We start from the raw sequence: 19,960 nt of genomic DNA on the forward strand, positions 1-19,960 counted from the left end.
ATTTTGACTTTTGAGGTCAAAAGTCTTATAAGGGGAGAGTATTGTTACGGGTCAAAATAAGTAAAGGGGCCTATATGTAATTGTTGTATAGTCTAGGGGGTTATTGGTAGTTAGTGGCTATATAGTGTGTGCGTTGTAACAGACTTAACCATCGAATGAATTGAGTTTTTCCTCTTCTCTTGTGTTCTTCTTCTCTATCTTTCGATCATCTACTGTTATTACGAAACTGTTCGTAACACCCTTAAACTCCCCATATCTCTCTTGAAGAAACAAGTAAAAAGATGTATAATAAAAGCATTCACGGGGAAAGCAAACAACAGCATACTTGAATGTTGCCTCTGAATCCGTCTTGGCTTAATTTTCAGATCTGTAGTCATGGTTTGAATCATTGCCAGGGCAAGCACACCATCGGAGCACACCATCGTAGTTTGGATTTGAAAAGACAGAGGGAGTAGGAAAATGAGTAATGAATTGTACCGTCAATTGTAATTACCACTATGGGAGTTATAGCCATAAACAAAGAAACTGAAGAGGTGGCTATAACAGATAATGAATGCCGCATTCAATCCATCCTGATGCAAAATCTCAGTTTTAGCCCTAATGCGTCTTAAAAATAAATCCATCTCTCTATTATATTGGCTTGCACACTCTTGTATATCTTGCTTCAAAACTTGTACTTGTAGTAAAATTATAATTTTGTACATCACTTCTCCTTTTTATAGTACTAGTGGGTAACCCGCGCGTTGCAGCGGAGTCGACAATATGGGGCGGAAACATAACTCAAACCTTAAACCTTAAAATGATGAAAAAAAAATCATATAGAAGTATATTTTTGTAACTACAACTGCTCATATCCTTATCAACGAGCTCATCAACCATACTATCTTTCATATCTTCCGACCCTGCAATCTCTCGGTACACTTCTTGAGCTAACCGCTCCGGTTTTCTTCCCACCCTACAATCACCTGTTTATACATTTTACGCTTAAAAAAGAGGCTGTAACCTTGAGCCATTTACTTATAAATTGGTCACATTTGTGGTTTTTTTAAGGATAATTTTATATACCGCCCTTAAAACATGGTATAATATTATATTTTCACAACAAGAAATGAATCAAATGATATACCCAATTTATCAAATCTGTGACATTTATACTCAGTTTCAAATATGTGACATTTATAACTCCTAAATTGTATTACTCAATATTGTTTTGCCATCATAATTAATGTAGTAATTATCTTTAAATAAAAAGAGAAACAAAATTCAGGTGAGCGCAACTGATATGGTAAGTTTAGAGACTTAGAAAACTACATGTTTTATCCCAAACCCATTTTAACCTCTTTATCTTGTCATATCTAGTTCTGTGAAATAACTCAAGGCTACTTTTCGGTCATTAACCATTCACCGTTGTCATGTTGTGGGTCCCATGGGACCCACAAAATGAAGAGGTAAATAAATCGGTACCTCTTCTATTCGTTGCCTGAGTCGCATGAAAGTTTCTTTAGAGAAAGCTCTAAAAGTTCCACCAATGGTGACAGAATCTGGAATAACATTAAAAGCACCACCACCATGAAACTTGGCAATGGTAACAACCTGCGAAAGTGTCAATGTTTAGTACAAACAAACAATAATATAGTTGACTGATAAACTGATTTAGTAGGTTGTAAGCATTAACGCGACAATTTGCGCCACTTTCGTGGTTTGACCTGTTCAACCCATTTGACTTTTTCATCTGTATCAACATTCTTTAGTTGACCTGTTACAGGTTAAAAGATCCGAGTCGACCCGTTTACATAAACGGGTCGAAATTTGAAACAGCAGAAAAGTTACCTGAGAATCAAGAGGATCGGGTTCTCTTGATACAAGATGCTGTAAGAACAACGAATCTTATAGTTGAAGACATAAATAATGAATTTATCTTGGTAATCTAAGAATGCAAATTTTAACACCCCTGCATCATGTATAAGGCAGCAAACCTAAATATACGAGAAGTAAATATCCTTTAATTTGAATTGAAGCCACCTTATGTTATTGGTGCTTCTAATCTTTGGTTCGAAAATCTCAACCTGTTCAAATGTTGTCCACTTGATGTCGGATCATATCTAAGCCTTTAAATTATGATAACTGTTACCTTTGTGAAACTTCCCCCGGGAGATAATTCAAGTTCGTCATTTGTGGGGTCTCGAAGGCGACCGTAAGTCTGAAATGCAAGAAAGAACAAGGAATAGAAGATAAATCAGGCTTAAACGGAGTAAAAAAGAAAGGAGAAAACATATGATAGAGATCAAAATGACACAATTACCCTCCAGGTTGCTTTCGAACCAGAAACAGAACCACTGACAAGAGCGTCTCTCTCAAGACGTAACATATACACTTTTTTACCATGTTTGGTCTTTGACAAAACTTCCGTGCACCTACAATAAGATAAGCAACAAAATGAAATGATTACAACCAATTAAAATATTAGCATGTCATATCTTAATAGACATACCTTCCTAAATGCATAGATGCAATAAAGCCACCGTATCCAAACATGCCAAAGGCAGGCTGTACATGCCACCAGTAGATTTAACATCAGTCATCATGAATACGATAATAACTAAAGATGACAAATTTAGCATATTTCATGCAGATTCACAGCATTTACCTTTAAATATGGAGGCTTGCCACCAATGGCTTGTGCCTTGTATGCCCTATGTGGGGAAGCGCCCATTTTCCCCCTACAAAGCAAAGAAAAACAAAAAGTAAAAGCATAATCATGAAAGTAAGAAACAAGATATACAACATTTAAGAAAATTCCATCTTACCACTTCTCTATAGACGTAGAGTCCATACCCGGCCCTGTGTCAAAAATAGATATCTTCTCATTTGAAACTTCAACACTGGAAAATGATGAAAATGGTAAGAATTAGTAGAAACCAAAATCCCTAAAACTTCAGGCAACAAAGTCAACTCCATATGTTGACCTGGTACCTTATTAGCCTCCCATCACTTTCATCATTCGCCCACACCGCTTGCAAAGAATTGTCCTAAGAAAAAGAGTATGAAATTACAAACCTTGAACATGGATTTGTTAGGAAATTTAATAAACACGTATAATTACTCACAAACCTTGAACATGGATTTGTTAGGAAATTTAATAAATACATATAATTACTCACAATCAAATCAGCCAATGCGGTTTCAAAAGTATATTCTTCTGGTAATTCCATTAACAACTCTGTATCAGGAGTTAAATCCCACATGTTGTATGACAAAAAACATTATAGTTCAATAAGTATGGTAAAGGAAACGAAGATCTATGTAAATTATAATCAGCCCTAACAAACCTCATAGATTGTTGCCGGTGGAGACCCATCCTGTTACAAGATCATCACACATTAAGCAATTAAACGAGTTTAACAAATCAAAATGAAAAACCGAAAACAGAGATGTAGACGCACATCAAGTCTGAGATTGTGTACTTTGTTCATCTTTAACTTTGTTAACTTAAGGCAATTTCTATAAACATAATCATAATCGTCAACAAAACACAAATCAGCATCCCATTTAACACTTTTCTTAGGGCTAGATGCTTTTTTGGCTTGTATTGCTCTATCATGTTGCTCTTTTACTTTGTTAGCAAGCTCTCTATAACAGTAATCGACTCCGTTCCTTCAGGTATCTTCACCAATACAGTCATCCCATTCGGCAACAGAATTCTCAGCTTGTAAACCCTCCGTGGTTGTGAACCGGAAACAACTTCCCTACTACTTACTCCACCGGAATCTGGCGTCCTCTTGTTAGATCGCCATACTTCAGACCCCTCACTCGGTCGCTTTTGAGACTTAATTAAATCTTTAATTCATCATCAATTTTGCGGAACGTATTCCATCGCACTCATCCAGCCAGATCCATTCAATTTTGCCATAAAGAAAGAAATTGAAGAGCCGCATTCAATCCCACTGTAAAATCCCAATTTTAACCCTCATGCGTCTTAAAAATAAAGCCTGATCCCTATTATGTTGGCTTGCACTCTATTGTAAATATTGCTTTATAACTTGTACTTGTAGTAAAATTACAATTTTGTACATCACTTCTCCTTTCTATAGTATTATAGATTATAGTATTATAGATATATTATAGATATAGATTTAAGTTTCTAGATATTTTATATCTAAGTTTTGAAATATATCATCGTAATATTAAGTTTTTCTATTATATACCCATAAACAAACTTGATCATAAAATAAAGATATCTGTGAGGACTTCTTACTTTAAGTTTTATTATCTCACATTAAATATTAACTAAAATGTAATTACTTAAGGGAAATATAAATTCAATGTTATTAATAGATTTATAATAAAGAGAAGGGTTATGGTGGGGGTGGTGTGGACCCGACCAATTAATCTACATAAAAGAATGAAGAAAGAAGAATGTGGTATTTTTTTAAACGTGAACTTCATTAGAAAACCTTCGAACCCAAAAATCGGGACAGATAACAACAATCAAAACAATTAAAGATTTGTGATATGGGATTAGGATCAAATACAAAGGATCCTAATTGTAAGAAGTGTAAGAAGGATTTATAGAGTGACAAGTGTCCAATAATCTAAAAAAACCCACTACACAAAAAAACCCCACTACCAAAAAAAAAAAAAACCTTAAACATCCACCACTACCAAAAACCTAACCCCCCCCCCCCCCTCACATCACCCACCCCAATTTTTTTTTTTGGTGGTGATGTAATGGGTTTAGTTTTAGCATATTAGACACTTGTCACTCTATAAATCCTTCTTACACTTTTTACAATTAGAAGCCTTTATAGAATAACTTGACTCTGTGATATGAACTTGTAAATCAAGCTTAAAGATTTGTCAAAAGTTGAATAGTATTTCTGTCTCATAACCCAAATTTGATAATTAAAGTGGGGTAATGACTATTTATTTTAAACGTACTCTATTATCGCATTAATCCAAAAGAAAAACTTACTTTATTTTATAAAAGGAAAGTTAAAAAGGCATGCATCTTACTTTCTCAAACACATATAAGTCAAATGTCAAACTCAAATACCACTTACCAGCTTTAAACACATTATTTTCTGCGGCATCTGGTGATGATAGAATACTATGCGAATAGGTGGAGATCGCTAGTCCGATCCTTGAACTGAGCGTCTTTTAACTCACCGCACTGTCGTGCCTTCGGGCGAGTTTTCACGGGTTTTGGCCCTTGGTGAGGGTTTTCTTCGGTTCGGAGGCGAGTGTATCCCGATATGATGAATTTCTCCGGTAGTCTATTTGAAGGATTCGTTGGCCGTTAAAAAAAAAAACCCTTGCCAGCTTTAGACAATAAAGGTAATGGGTCCAACTATGGATCAGCTCCATCTCGTGACTTGTTATTTAAAGTCACTACACTCATAACTTTGAACACTTACCCATCTTCAATTTAATATTTTAAATATTTATAAACACTTTATAAATATTGGTGAATATTTTTTCCACCAACACTAGTTTGGGAAAAAAAAAACTCCTAAAAAACTATGTGTGATTTGAAATAAGCATAATTACATAAGGAAGTTCATCCTAATGGTATCAATCAGCATTTATACATTAATCAAACAAGAATGTGAATAATTAAGTGATAATTAGCTTTCTATTGGGTTGCTTAATGGACAGACAATATATGTGGTACTTTTATGGATTCTTTGCATCACATCCATGGGTCTTGTGTATACTAAAATTATGAACCCGATAATTTTAAAATACATAACTAGCATTGGTGTTTTTAGCTTTTTTGCTTCTATAATTGTTACCATATATCACTACAACAGTCGGACCCTATGCAGACAGCATATTATCTCAACAGTTAAAACATATTCAAAGATGGTTTGGTACTTATAACCTGAACCGATTGACCGAAGCTAGTTCCTTGACCTCAGTACATGTTCGTCGACCAATTTCTATGCCGGCAAACCATGCTCCTCAATCTAAGTAACCAAATTCCTCAAATAATATCGTGAGTATTGGATGCTTGCTAGCTAGGAACCTGAATCACAATGAATGAATAATTGGCACAAAATGAAGAAGAAATAATCTGACGAACGAAAAGAAGAAGATATAAACTTATGTTGGAGGTCATAGATCTTTGGTTGCGATCTTTGGTTGCCGGTTGATGGGGTGGAGAAGTTCAACTCCCATAACCCGAGGGTCTCGTTTGCTGGATTTACTCTTTAGAAAATAAATCTTAAACTAATAAATCAAAGCATCTCTAGCGAAAATTCATACAATCGCAATATATTCGAATGATCAAATACAACCAAAGTGTAAATGTCTCAAAACGAAAACATAACAGGATAATATGGGATGCTAGATTCACATCATGTAGACTCTGGAAGTGCCACTGCCATCTCCGGAAGCTCTTCACCTGATATGCATATTAAAAGTCAGCTAAAAACAAACAATCAGATATCACAAGAAGGACACAAACAACTTGAACAACTTGTTCAACTCTTTTCTATTAATCAAAGGAGAATTACAATGAATTAAAAACAAATAAACCTACCACCCTTTATATAGGTATACTACTTGGAGGACAAGAAAACACTTAAACTTGGAAACGCAATCATAATCAACTTATAATTTTAATAAAACTCCATAATTAAAACTAATTTAACTATTAGTCCTTAGACTTAGATCTCCTCCAAACCACCCATTTGAGATCAATTGTATCACCCTTTGATGTCCTAACTTTATCACCCCCTATCAACATCAACTTCCATGTTTATTCCTTTGCAAAAATCAACTAGCTTCGTGTAAGTCCATGATTCAGATCGAATTGATTGAATTTGATAAGATAAAAAAAATCGGTTGATAAACATTAACAAATGAACTGACATATATTTTATTCATACCAAAAGAGTATACAACACACTTTAAGAGATCACCCCTTGTGATCTTCTCCCGAAACTTAGACACTGTCTCTAGAAAGATCTGACTGTAAGCTTGATAAGAAATGCAAATGATTAGGTTATTTATAGTGATGGCCAAACATTAAGGCTAATCACTTTAAACATTAAGCCTAATTGTTTACAATGTAAACAATTAGCCTAATCATTTGCTTACAAACACACTATTCAACACACACTTCAAATCTAACTTATTCAAACAACAACGAACATCCCAAAATGCACTAACACTTCTGTTCTAGCAAGCTTTTAGAAAACATATCCGCTGCTTGGTCTTGGTTACTTATATCCTTCAGATTCACTTCTTTTTGCACACTCTGTCCTACACAAAGTGGTAATGCACCTCCATGTCTTTTGTTCTGGCATCAAAGGTTGGGTTGTTTGCTAGTTGGATTGAAGTCATGCTATCACAAAACAAAGTTACCTCATCTTCAAACTCTTGGTTCCAATCATTCATAAGTAATCATAGCCACATTAACTCTTGAGTAGCTATAACAACTACTCGGTACTCTGCTTCAATAGTAGACAGTGACACCATAGTTTGTTGTTTGCTACACCAAATGATAGCACAACCTCCTAACGTGATCACGAAATTGGTTGTGGACCTCCTTGTATCCAAAATCAGCAGCATAACCTACATCACTATACTCGACAAGTTCCAGCTTTGAATTTTTCTTGAACTTAATACCATAATTCAAGGTTGTTTTCACATACCCAGAGAATCCTGCCTGACGGCTTAGATGTGTGGTTTTTGCGGATTTTGCATATACCAACTCAATATGCCTATAACAAAGGCTAAATCAGGTCTTGTCACGGTAAGGTAGATTAGACTACCTACTATTATCTGATACATGGTGGCATCTTATAGGTACCTTCCTTTATCCACACACAACTTCTCGGTTGTATCTAAAGAAATGTTCAATGACTTGCAGTCCAACATACCAAACTTGACCAATAAGTTATAATAATACCAGAAACGAAGAACTAGCTCATCGTTGTGATCAAATTCCAAGTCGAGAAAGTGACTTAATTTTCCAAGATATTTCATACTAAATTGTGCACACAACTTCTCTTCTAACTGGTTGATTACTTCTTCACAATCTCGGATTGTAATTAAATCGTACACACAAACAAGGACAATCACAACCTTAGTTCTTATCGTCTTAATAAACAAATTAGCATTGGTTGACACTATATTAAAACCATTATGTTGTAAGAATTCGCTTATTATCCCAAACCATGCCCTAGGTAACTGCTTAAACCCATATAAAGCTTTCTTTAGTTTACCCACATAATTGGGATGTTGTTTAGTTTACGCATACTGTGTTTAGCTTGGCCACTAGACTAAAGGTTTCATCATAATCTATTCCAACTTGCTAAGAGAAACCATGAGCTACTAGTCTTCCGTCCCATCGGGTTTTCTATTTAGTTTAAACACCCATTTGTTAGTAACAGCCTTCACACCGGATGGTTTTGGGACAAGTTCCCATGTTACGTTTCTATGTAGGGATTTGGTTTTAGACTTCATTGCTTAAATCCATTCAACCTTCTCTGAAGCTTATTCGTAGGTTCCAAGTTATATTTCATGAGTTCCTGTTTGCCTTGGGTTTTGATTTGAGTTGTGACCTAGGCTTGAACTCAGACCTAGTTCAGTCAACTTCATTAATTAGGTCGGTTTTGTAATCAAAACCCAAGGCTAATGCAGTTGTTTCGTAGTTATTTCGAGATCTTCACGTTACTATATAGAATCTGGTTAAACTTCTTTTTCACTGAACCGCCATGACGAATTTTTCAACGAACACGACATGCCTTGTAAGATTACTCTTCCCGGTTGTCGAATCACAACAGTGCCATCCCTTTTTCTCTTTGTTACACCCCACAAAAAGAGATAATTGAGTTTTTCTCCATTTTGGTTCTTAATTTGAATCAAGATTTGCTAAATTTTAAAGTGTCATGATTTTTGTATAGGCTACGACATTATTATACTTACACAATTACATAACTACACTTCTATACATAACATCATTCCATATGATTATACCTACACAATTATACTTCAACCTATACCCCAACATGTAACAATATTTCATATGATTTAAAATCTACGTAAAATAGTACAATCCTATATATAAACAACAAACTTTGTTAAATAATTTTGTGTGTCATAAATTTCATTGAATTTAAAAAGTATACATTTGGTTTGATTTAAGAAGAGAAATATTAGTGGAAAGTTAAATGTTGAAGGAGAAACATTAGGGGATACCTTGACTAATAAAAAAACCACTTCTTTTATTTATTTGACATTAAAGTCATACACCACCGAGAATTTGATTATTATATCGTTAAAGTAACTAACATTAGATTTTTTTTTCTATTTTATCATATATTTGTTCTTTCTATTCTTGCATTAAATTTTCTTCTCAATAGATCTTGACCGTGTGTGTAGTGGTGAATTCATTGTGAAAGGGAACCGAGAACCATGGGGAAGACATTTAAAAATACAAATAAAAGAAAATCATTTTCATTTACATGTAAAATATGTATTTTTCTTAAAAAAACACATGTAGAAGCCATTTTAATATAAATTTAATAATTTAAAAAAACAGAAAAAATAGTTTAAAAAAGTGATTTTTGTTTACAAAAATGTATTTTTTGTTTGAATGGCTTATACATGTTTATATGCAAAAGCTATGAAAAAAAAAAAACTAATGCACAAATGTTTTTTAATGAGTTTTTTACATACGAAACTAGTGGTTTCCAACTTTTTTGTGGTTTTTTTTTTTTGACAAACCTCTCCCAATGTATGTGTGCGGTTGTGTGTTGATATATATTAATTTTAAGGTATTTTAACGATCTGTTCTTAGTTTAGTAAAGAAAAAAAAAACAGAAAGTAAATGTAAGAGAGAAAACAAAGGAAGGGAAAGGGAAAGAGAATGATAAGAGTTTCGAAGGAAAAAAAAAAGTAAAGATTTTTTGAGTTTCTAGAGTTGAAAGGAAGAGAAAATAAAGATACAATTTTACCACTATACCCTCATTGGATTTTTATAATAGGTTAAGTGGAGAGTTAAAATGGTAAATTTATGTTTGTCTTCCTTTCACTTGCTTCCATTTTAGAAGAAAAGGTATAAGGGGAGATTTTTCTTTCATTTTAAAATTTTAAAAGTGGAGGGTTAAATGGTAAAACTTTATATTTGTCTTCCTTTCACTTGCTTCCATTTTAGAAGAAAAGTTATAATGGAAGATTTTTATTTCACATCTTCCTCCCACTTCTTTTCACTTTCCTTCCGTTAATAAAAACACCCATATTTTATATTTTCTTTTGACCTTCTTTCACTTCCCATTAGTAAACTCGGAACCCAGTCTGAGACAGAGAATATAACACATCCGTCCATGTACTTAACAACATTAATAAACTTTAACTATGTTTACAAGTGTGTATATAGGATTATGTTATTAGCAGTTGTTTTAAGACCTGCAATGTCATCTGAAAGATTAAATTGTCATCCTTGAGCTTGTCACACCCTCAGAATCCACCTGCGGAGTACTACCGCTTGGAGGCGTGACTGACCAGGATCCAGCCACCAATCATATTGAACAAGCATATAAGTAGTTATAAAGTCTAACCAATACAATTGGTGTTCAAACAAAACATAGTTTAAGTTGCAAGCGGAAGCATAAGTTTTAAAACCAAAACATAAGTTCAATTGTTTTCAAGTTTAACATGGCACACAGCTATCCATGTCCCACAACGACTCTCCTCCATGCAAGCTCCAGCTGAGTACCTATGGTCCTGCAAAGCATGTAGTAACGAGTCAACAACTAGTTGAGTGAGTTCACGGTTGGGTGTTTGTTTTAAGTTGTTTTCGAAAACAGTTTCCTTTATCTGGCATCCTGCCGTGGGGGTTACCCCATAGTTGAAAACGTGACTTGTTTATTTCCGGTTACTCTGGCATTCCAGCCGTGGGGGCTACCCCGTGTTAGTTATCTGGCATTTCGGCCGTGGGGGCTACCCCATGTATACACTAGACTCGTTACCATATCGACTGCTGACTGTAGTCATGTTTATGTGCCCTGAAACTGTCAATGTCTATCATCATTGACGTGCCCCAGATCCATTAGTTCACGCCCGTCCTCTGCGGCACGGTGTGAGGTTTGTCAGACCTAAATAGCGCTATCTAACTAATGACCCGCTCGCCATTGGCCCGGCGATTAAGTCGATATAAAAGGAGGGACTTCGTGATAGAGTTTTGGTCTAGTACGAGTTGTCTGTCCGTGAGGACGAGGAATTACATTCCTGAACCATTGTTGTCCTACCCAAGGAGGAGGAGGAATCTACGTTCCTTAACCCCATTCCCAACCCAGGGAATCCCATGCTTTGTAGAGGGTGTGAACTCACCTTGGTTTGCTCGGCAGATACACAGAAAGGTCAATCAAGCAATATTGTGGTCACTCACGTCCTATCATAGTTGTATCATACAAATCAGGTTCGTAATCCAGTGGTACACGTATGTTTCTAGCACATTGCATTCAAGTATCAGTCATGGCAGTCCATCAACATTCACATTCACGTTCAATCAGTAATGTATAGGGTCTATGCATTAGGCCCAAAAGTCCTGCCCAATCACCTAAGCCCGTAATCATGCAAGTCCAATTCAGCGTGCATATGAAGATGGTCTTGAGTCGAGACTGTTTGGTCTCTAGTCGAGACTGTGCGGTCTCGAGTTGTAGCTTACAAGTTTCGAGTCGCAACTGATGGGGTCTCGGGTTATGCATGTGTTGGTCTCGAGTCGCAACCGGACTCGCAAGCATGGTCTCGAGTCATGCTGTTTGTGTGATGATCATGTGTGGTCTCGAGTCGAGACTATAGGTTCTTGACTCGCAACTTATGTCGAAACCAGGGATCTCGGGTTGACATTTGGTGGTCTCGAGTCGAGACAGAAGGTCTCGGCTGGGGACATTTGCTGAATTCGACGTTGTACTTGGCCAATGAGATTTCATAGTCATGATATTATGTACTATCCAGTAATATTGCACTAACATGTTCCCTTGTCTAACTAAGCACCCAAATGGATCAAACATGGCAATTTCAAATGTTCATAACATATTCATAGCATCTTCAAGTTGTTCTTCATATATAATCAAGTCATATTCATGTTAATTACTTGTTCATCATATTCATAACATAAACAACCCTCATTCAAACACAATCATGAACCACAACTCATCAATACATAATCATATAACCGGATCTTTGTTCTTGATCACTAGCATGCATCCTATTATGACAAGCATTCGGTTTCCATTCATCAATCAATCCAACTTGTATAAACACCCAAACCCTTCGGATCCAAACCCCAAGTAAAGCCGATAACACTCATTCATAGTCAAGCATATATTACACATCTTAACATAACAATGCATTAACTTATAATCATCATCAACATAGCACGGAAACTTGTGAACCGATTACTTGAACACCAACTCATCATGTCTTGCTTACAAGTTAATGTAAAAATCATATGAATCAAGGCACTTTTTGACTAGACAACAAACATCATGAAACACTAACATTAACAATAAACATCAAGAAGCACTAACCGGTTGATGGGTTTCAAAGGTGTGTATGAAACTTCCAACCGGGTATGTGTGTGAGCCGATCCAAGGGTCCAAATCCAAGAATGAGGGAGTGTGTTTGTGTTTCTAGGGTTTTAGTGAGAGAGAAAGTAGGAGAGTGTGTGTGAGAGTGAGTGTGGGTTGCCCAAAGAATGGCAAAGTTGGCTATCCACCAAGGTTATATACTAGTGAGCTAAGGAGGTGCACCCTAATGGGTTTTCGAATAGGCTAAGGGGTGTGTGTGGCCCAACCCGGCCCAACTGTTACTGTTCACTCGAGACCGCATGGTCTCGGGTCGGGTCCTTGTTGTCTCGGTTCATATACATACACGCATACATACAATTACAACACATAAACGTAACACGTAATCACATAGGATGTTCACATATATCACTAGAATAACAAGTTAATTAGTCACAAGGTGTTTCAAGCAAGTTACATCAAGATACAACGAAAGGTTCTAAGTTTCGAGTTGTCACATCATCCCCAAGTTGAAAGAAATTTCGTCCCGAAATTTGGTAAGCACTCACTGAGGAAGCTAGTTAAGTTGTATGGTTTTCCCGGTTTTCCTGGGGTGTCACATCCACCCCCCGTTGATCTGGAATTTCGTCCTGAAATTCCGTAGCTTCAGCCTCAGTAGTGGTTGTACTGTTTGCGAACAGTTGGGGATACTTTTGTTTCATCTGATCTTCGCGCTCCCAGGTGAACTCTGGGCCGCGACGTGAGTTCCAACGAACTCGAACGAGAGGTATTCTAGTGCTCTTGAGGACCTTAACATCCTGGTCCGTGATTTCAACTGGTTCTTCGACGAATCGTAACTGCTCGTCGACAGTGAGTTCCTTCAGAGGAACTATGTGGGTCTCATCTGACAGACACTTCTTCAGATTCGACACGTGAAAAACGTTGTGAACTGCACTGAGTTCTGCTGGTAAGTTTAGTCTGTAGGCCACCTTGCCTATTTTCTCAATGATTTCGAAAGGTCCAACGTATCGTGGGTTAAGTTTGCCTCGTTTACCAAAACGCACCACACCCTTCCAGGGTGAAACTTTGAGTAGTACCCGCTCCCCAACCTGGAGCTCAAGTGGTTTCCTGCCCTTATCGGCGTAGGCTTTCTGACGGTCTCGAGCGGCCGCCATGCGTTGTCGTATTTGAGCAATCCGCTCAGTAGTGTCCACCACATGTTCCGGACCAGTGATTTGACTATCCCCCACCTCTGCCCAACAAAGAGGTGACCGGCATTTACGTCCGTATAATGCCTCAAACAGAGCAGCTTTAATGCTGGTGTGGTAGCTGTTATTGTACGAGAATTCCACAAGTGGCAGATGCTTCTCCCAGCTGTTGCCAAAGTCGATTACACGTGCACGAAGCATGTCTTCTAAGGTCTGGATAGTGCGCTCGGACCGCCCGTCCGTCTGAGGGTGATACGCTATGCTCATATCTAAACGTGAGCCAAAGGACTTGTGCATTGCTTGCCACAGCTCTGAAGTAAAACGTGCATCTCGATCAGAGATGATAGAGGTGGGCACCCCGTGCCTCGAAACAACTTCCTTGAGGTATATTTCCGCTAGAGTGGAGAATTTATCCGTTTCCTTAATCGCTAAGAAGTGTGCGGATTTCGTGAGTCGATCCACGATCACCCAAATAGTATCGTTTCCGCGCTGAGATCTAGGTAGGCCAGTAACGAAATCCATGGAAATTTGCTCCCATTTCCATTGTGGTATCTCTGGTTGTTGAAGTAAACCTGAGGGTTTCTGATATTCTGTCTTGACTCGCGCACAAGTCAAACACTTGCTGACGTAAGTTGCTATGTGGGCCTTCATGCTAGGCCACCAATACGTAGTTTTAATATCGTGGTACATCTTATCCGAACCAGGGTGTACCGAGTAGCGAGATTTGTGTGCTTCGTCCATCACAAGTTCTCGTAGGTTGCCACAGAGTGGGACCCAAATGCGTCCTGTTACGTAGTAAGCACCATCTTCCTTCTGTTCTACACGTTGTCTTGACCCACGTAGGGCTTCAACCCTAACATTTTCCGGTTTCAGTGCTTCTATCTGAGCAGCTCGTATTTGAGAAGGGAGACTAGAATGTATAGTGAGTTGTAAAGCTCTCACGCGCTTAGGCGCAGTGTCCTTTCGACTGAGGGCGTCAGCCACAACATTGGCCTTGCCCGGGTGATACCTGATGGAGCACTCGTAGTCATTCAGTAGCTCGACCCATCGTCGTTGCCGCATATTTAGTTCCTTCTGCTTGAATATGTGCTCTAAGCTCCTGTGGTCGGTGTAGATGGCGCACTTGGTACCGTACAGGTAATGTCGCCATAACTTTAATGCGAAAACAACAGCTCCCAGCTCTAAATCGTGTGTAGTGTAGTTCTTCTCGTGAACTTTGAGTTGGCGTGAGGCGTAGGCTATAACCTTATCTCGTTGCATCAATACACAACCAAGGCCTTGAATTGATGCGTCGCAGTAAACCACAAAATCGTCTGTGCCCTCTGGCAGTGAAAGAATAGGTGCACTACAAAGTCTATCCTTTAGGTGCTGAAAGGCTAACTCTTGTGCATTTCCCCAGCGATAAACAACGCCTTTCTGCGTTAGCGAGGTGAGAGGCTGTGCGATCTTAGAAAAATCCTTAATGAATCTCCTGTAGTAACCTGCCAATCCCAAGAATTGGCGAATTTCCTTTGGTGTGCGAGGTGCAGGCCAGTTCTTAATAGAGTCTACCTTGGATGGATCAACGTGAATCCCATCCTTGTTTACCACGTGGCCTAGGAAATGGACTTCTCGAAGCCAGAAGTCGCATTTCGAGAACTTTGCGTAAAGCTGTTCGGTTCGAAGGAGTTCCAGAATAAGTCGTAGATGCTGTTCGTGTTCCTCCTGACTCTTAGAATAGATCAGGATGTCATCGATGAAGACTATAACGAATTTGTCCAGGTATGGCTTGCACACTCGGTTCATCAAATCCATGAAAACTGCAGGTGCGTTCGTCAGCCCGAACGGCATGACCAAAAACTCATAGTGCCCATAACGAGTTCTAAAGGCTGTCTTAGAGACATCCTCTTCTCGGACTCTCAGCTGGTGATATCCCGATCTCAGATCGATCTTTGAATAGTAGCTCGACCCCTGCAACTGGTCGAACAAGTCATCAATACGTGGTAGAGGATAACGGTTCTTCACAGTCACCTTGTTGAGTTCACCATAGTCGATACACATTCTGAAGGTACCGTCCTTCTTCTTCACAAATAGTACTGGAGCTCCCCAGGGCGATGAGCTAGGACGAATAAAACCCTTATCCAAGAGTTCTTGTAGTTGCGTAGAGAGTTCTTCCAGCTCAGATGGAGCTAAACGATAAGGTGCACGAGCTATAGGCGCAACTTCAGGAGCTAGTTCAATCTGAAACTTGACTTGGCGATGGGGTGGAAGACCAGGTAATTCCTCAGGGAATACCTCAGGATAGTCACGTACAACTGGAAAATCTTCTAGCTTCTTCTCTTTCTCCGTGGTGTCAGTAACTAAAGCCAAAACCGCAGTGTGACCCTTTCGTAAGCACTTCTGGGCCTTAAGGAGAGAGATGATGTTCTCAACAGCACTCCTCTTGTCGCCACGAATTATGAGAGGTTCATTGCCTGAACCAGGAATACGGACAATCTTCTCATTGCAAAGAATCTCTGCTCGGTGTTGGGATAACCAATCCATCCCAACGACAACGTCGAAACTAACCAAGACGATAGGAATAAGGTCAATAGAGAAGGTCTGGTTAGTGAGGACAAGTTTGCAACCTTTGACTACGTGTGAGGCCTCCAAACTCTTACCATTAGCTAGCTCTACGGTGTGCTTGTTGTTCAAGGGTGTTGGAACACGCTTAAGCATTTGACTAACTTCTAGTGACACATAGCTAGTATCGGCACCCGAATCAAATAAAACTGTAACATAAAAGTCGTCGAGAAGGAACTTACCCGTCACCACGTTGGGGTCATTCCTTGCTTCACCTTGGCCAATCACGAACACTCGCCCCCTGGCACCATTGTTGTTGTTGTGGTTCCCATTGTTACCATTCCCCTGATTGTTGTTGTTGTTGTTCTGGTTCTGGTTCAGTTGGGGACAATCTTTCTTGAAGTGGCCTTCAGCTCCACACTGAAAGCACCCTTTGTTGTTACCCTGTTGCTGCCGCTGATTCTGTTGAGCTTGCTGACGATTCTGATTGGCGGGGTATAAGCTCCTGCAATCTTTTGCGGCGTGACCAGGCTTGTTGCACCGATGACAGTTGCCCCTGGTGCATGGCCCACTGTGGTGTAGGTTGCAACGATTGCATTTGGGGTGATTCCCCTTGTACCCACCATGGCTTTGACCACCAGACGATTGCTGACTGGGGCTCTTGTGGTCGTCAGTCTTTCTCTGCTGAGACTGAGATTGCACAGAAGTTGAACCCTTGCTTGAAGTTCCATCCCATTTCCGTTTGTTGTCACTAGAGGTACCAGAAGTAGTTGCAGCACCTATGCGCTTTGGTAACTTGTTCTGCTCCACCGCCTGATCAGTAAGTCGGTGAGCCAACTGAACGACCTGCTGGATAGTGGCCAGGTTTGCTGAAGTCACATGACTTTGGATTTTTGGCACCAAGCCCTTGAGATAGAGTTCAATTCGCTTATACGGAGGGTCCACCATAGTAGGACACAATAAGGAAAGCTCATGCGATCTCTTAGTATACGCCTCAATCTCTGACCCCGTCATCTTGAGGTTGTAGAACTCGTCTTCCAACTTATGGATGTCATCGCGACTGCAGTATTCCTCCCTGATCATTTCCTTGAAAGTTTCCCATGGGGTGGCGTTGGCAGCAACCAACCCCAGCATTTGTACTTGAGCATTCCACCACGTGAGGGCTAAACCCTCGAGAGTACCGGTAGCATACTTCACCCTGCGCGCCTCAGGGCATTCACACATTTCGAAGACAGATTCTAGTTTCTCAAACCAGTGGAGGAGACCTACTGCTCCTTCAGTTCCGCTAAAAGTAGTCGGTCGGTAGTCCATAAAGGTCTTAAAGGTGCACACCGGTGGCTGAGCATGTTGACCTAAGGTAGGTGAAATAAAGACAGAGTTTAACACAAAGGTTGGTTCACGAGAGTAGGATCCTAAAGATCCTAGAATAAGTTCGGACTGCAGGATATACCTCCTGCGTATGCAGCTGCAAGTGCTGCGGCAACTCGTTCGTTAATCAGAGCCGTCAACTGGGCTTGTGTCATGTTAACGCGTCCACTCATGATCTTCATACAAGAGGGAAACATGAGTGAGAGAGGTTCGCGAAAGTACGATGGTAGGATAGAGTAAGCACGCACGTGTTCAAGCAACAGTAGTTATACTAATCAAGCATACCATGGGCAATGTACTATGTAACTAACAAGTAGGCAATATACACAGATCATATCACCTAGGATGTCGAGCCTTGCATGTGGAGTGAAGCATCGTTGTGGACCGTTGAGCACTATACCGGTTATAGTCTGGTTTTAACAAAAACGTTTCTCCTTTATTAAAACCTAGTTCACTATAACCAATGGCTTTGATACCAATCTGTCACACCCCAAAATCCACCTGCGGAGTACTACCGCTTGGAGGCGTGACTGACCAGGATCCAGCCACCAATCATATTGAACAAGCATATAAGTAGTTATAAAGTCTAACCAATACAATTGGTGTTCAAACAAAACATAGTTTAAGTTGCAAGCGGAAGCATAAGTTTTAAAACCAAAACATAAGTTCAATTGTTTTCAAGTTTAACATGGCACACAGCTATCCATGTCCCACAACGACTCTCCTCCATGCAAGCTCCAGCTGAGTACCTATGGTCCTGCAAAGCATGTAGTAACGAGTCAACAACTAGTTGAGTGAGTTCACGGTTGGGTGTTTGTTTTAAGTTGTTTTCGAAAACATTTTCCTTTATCTGGCATCCTGCCGTGGGGGTTACCCCATAGTTGAAAACGTGACTTGTTTATTTCCGGTTACTCTGGCATTCCAGCCGTGGGGGCTACCCCGTGTTAGTTATCTGGCATTTCGGCCGTGGGGGCTACCCCATGTATACACTAGACTCGTTACCATATCGACTGCTGACTGTAGTCATGTTTATGTGCCCTGAAACTGTCAATGTCTATCATCATTGATGTGCCCCAGATCCATTAGTTCACGCCCGTCCTCTGCGGCACGGTGTGAGGTTTGTCAGACCTAAATAGCGCTATCTAACTAATGACCCGCTCGCCATTGGCCCGGCGATTAAGTCGATATAAAAGGAGGGACTTCGTGATAGAGTTTTGGTCTAGTACGAGTTTTCTGTCCGTGAGGACGAGGAATTACATTCCTGAACCATTGCTGTCCTACCCAAGGAGGACGAGGAATCTACGTTCCTTAACCCCATTCCCAACCCAGGGAATCCCATGCTTTGTAGAGGGTGTGAACTCACCTTGGTTTGCTCGGCAGATACACAGAAAGGTCAATCAAGCAATATTGTGGTCACTCACGTCCTATCATAGTTGTATCATACAAATCAGGTTCGTAATCCAGTGGTACACGTATGTTTCTAGCACATTGCATTCAAGTATCAGTCATGGCAGTCCATCAACATTCACGTTCAATCAGTAATGTATAGGGTCTATGCATTAGGCCCAAAAGACCGGCCCAATCACCTAAGCCCGTAATCATGCAAGTCCAATTCAGCGTGCATATGAAGATGGTCTTGAGTCGAGACTGTGCGGTCTCTAGTCGAGACTGTGCGGTCTCGAGTTGTAGCTTACAAGTTTCGAGTCGCAACTGATGGGGTCTCGGGTTATGCATGTGTTGGTCTCGAGTCGCAACCGGACTCGCAAGCATGGTCTCGAGTCATGCTGTTTGTGTGATGATCATGTGTGGTCTCGAGTCGAGACTATAGGTTCTCGACTCGCAACTTATGTCGAAACCAGGGATCTCGGGTTGACATTTGGTGGTCTCGAGTCGAGACAGAAGGTCTCGGCTGGGGACATTTGCTGAATTCGACGTTGTACTTGGCCAATGAGATTTCATAGTCATGATATTATGTACTATCCAGTAATATTGCACTAACATGTTCCCTTGTCTAACTAAGCACCCAAATGGATCAAACATGGCAATTTCAAATGTTCATAACATATTCATAGCATCTTCAAGTTGTTCTTCATATATAATCAAGTCATATTCATGTTAATTACTTGTTCATCATATTCATAACATAAACAACCCTCATTCAAACACAATCATGAACCACAACTCATCAATACTTAATCATATAACCGGATCTTTGTTCTTGATCACTAGCATGCATCCTATTATGACAAGCATTCGGTTTCCATTCATCAATCAATCCAACTTGTATAAACACCCAAACCCTTCGGATCCAAACCCCAAGTAAAG

At 39.6% G+C, this 19,960-nt stretch overlaps 1 protein-coding gene across 3 annotated transcripts; it reads right to left on the reverse strand.

Moving 5' to 3' along the window:
• Positions 1-244: 244 nt before the first annotated feature.
• LOC110881592 (structural maintenance of chromosomes flexible hinge domain-containing protein GMI1) lies at positions 245-3,898 on the reverse strand. Of its 3 annotated transcripts, XM_035978919.1 has the most exons (11): positions 3,444-3,898; positions 3,330-3,359; positions 3,162-3,220; positions 2,974-3,029; positions 2,808-2,882; positions 2,648-2,720; positions 2,492-2,547; positions 2,303-2,414; positions 2,132-2,200; positions 1,465-2,066; positions 245-965 (listed from the first exon to the last, which is right to left on the reverse strand). In XM_035978919.1, exons 3-10 carry the CDS (start codon positions 3,210-3,212, stop codon positions 1,977-1,979), a joined length of 582 nt encoding a protein of 193 aa, XP_035834812.1. In that variant the 5' UTR covers positions 3,213-3,220; positions 3,330-3,359; positions 3,444-3,898; the 3' UTR covers positions 245-965; positions 1,465-1,976. The 3 variants fall into 3 exon arrangements, with proteins under 3 accessions (XP_035834812.1, XP_035834811.1, XP_021985496.2); XM_035978918.1 differs by lacking the exons at positions 3,330-3,359; positions 3,444-3,898 and having other exon boundaries at positions 1,465-1,593; positions 1,831-2,066; positions 3,162-3,242; XM_022129804.2 differs by lacking the exons at positions 3,330-3,359; positions 3,444-3,898 and having other exon boundaries at positions 3,162-3,242.
• Between the last annotated feature and the right edge of the window lie 16,062 nt (positions 3,899-19,960).

The sequence above is a fragment of the Helianthus annuus genome, chromosome 10 (assembly GCF_002127325.2).
Source record: "Helianthus annuus cultivar XRQ/B chromosome 10, HanXRQr2.0-SUNRISE, whole genome shotgun sequence".
Taxonomy (NCBI): Eukaryota; Viridiplantae; Streptophyta; class Magnoliopsida; order Asterales; family Asteraceae; genus Helianthus; species Helianthus annuus.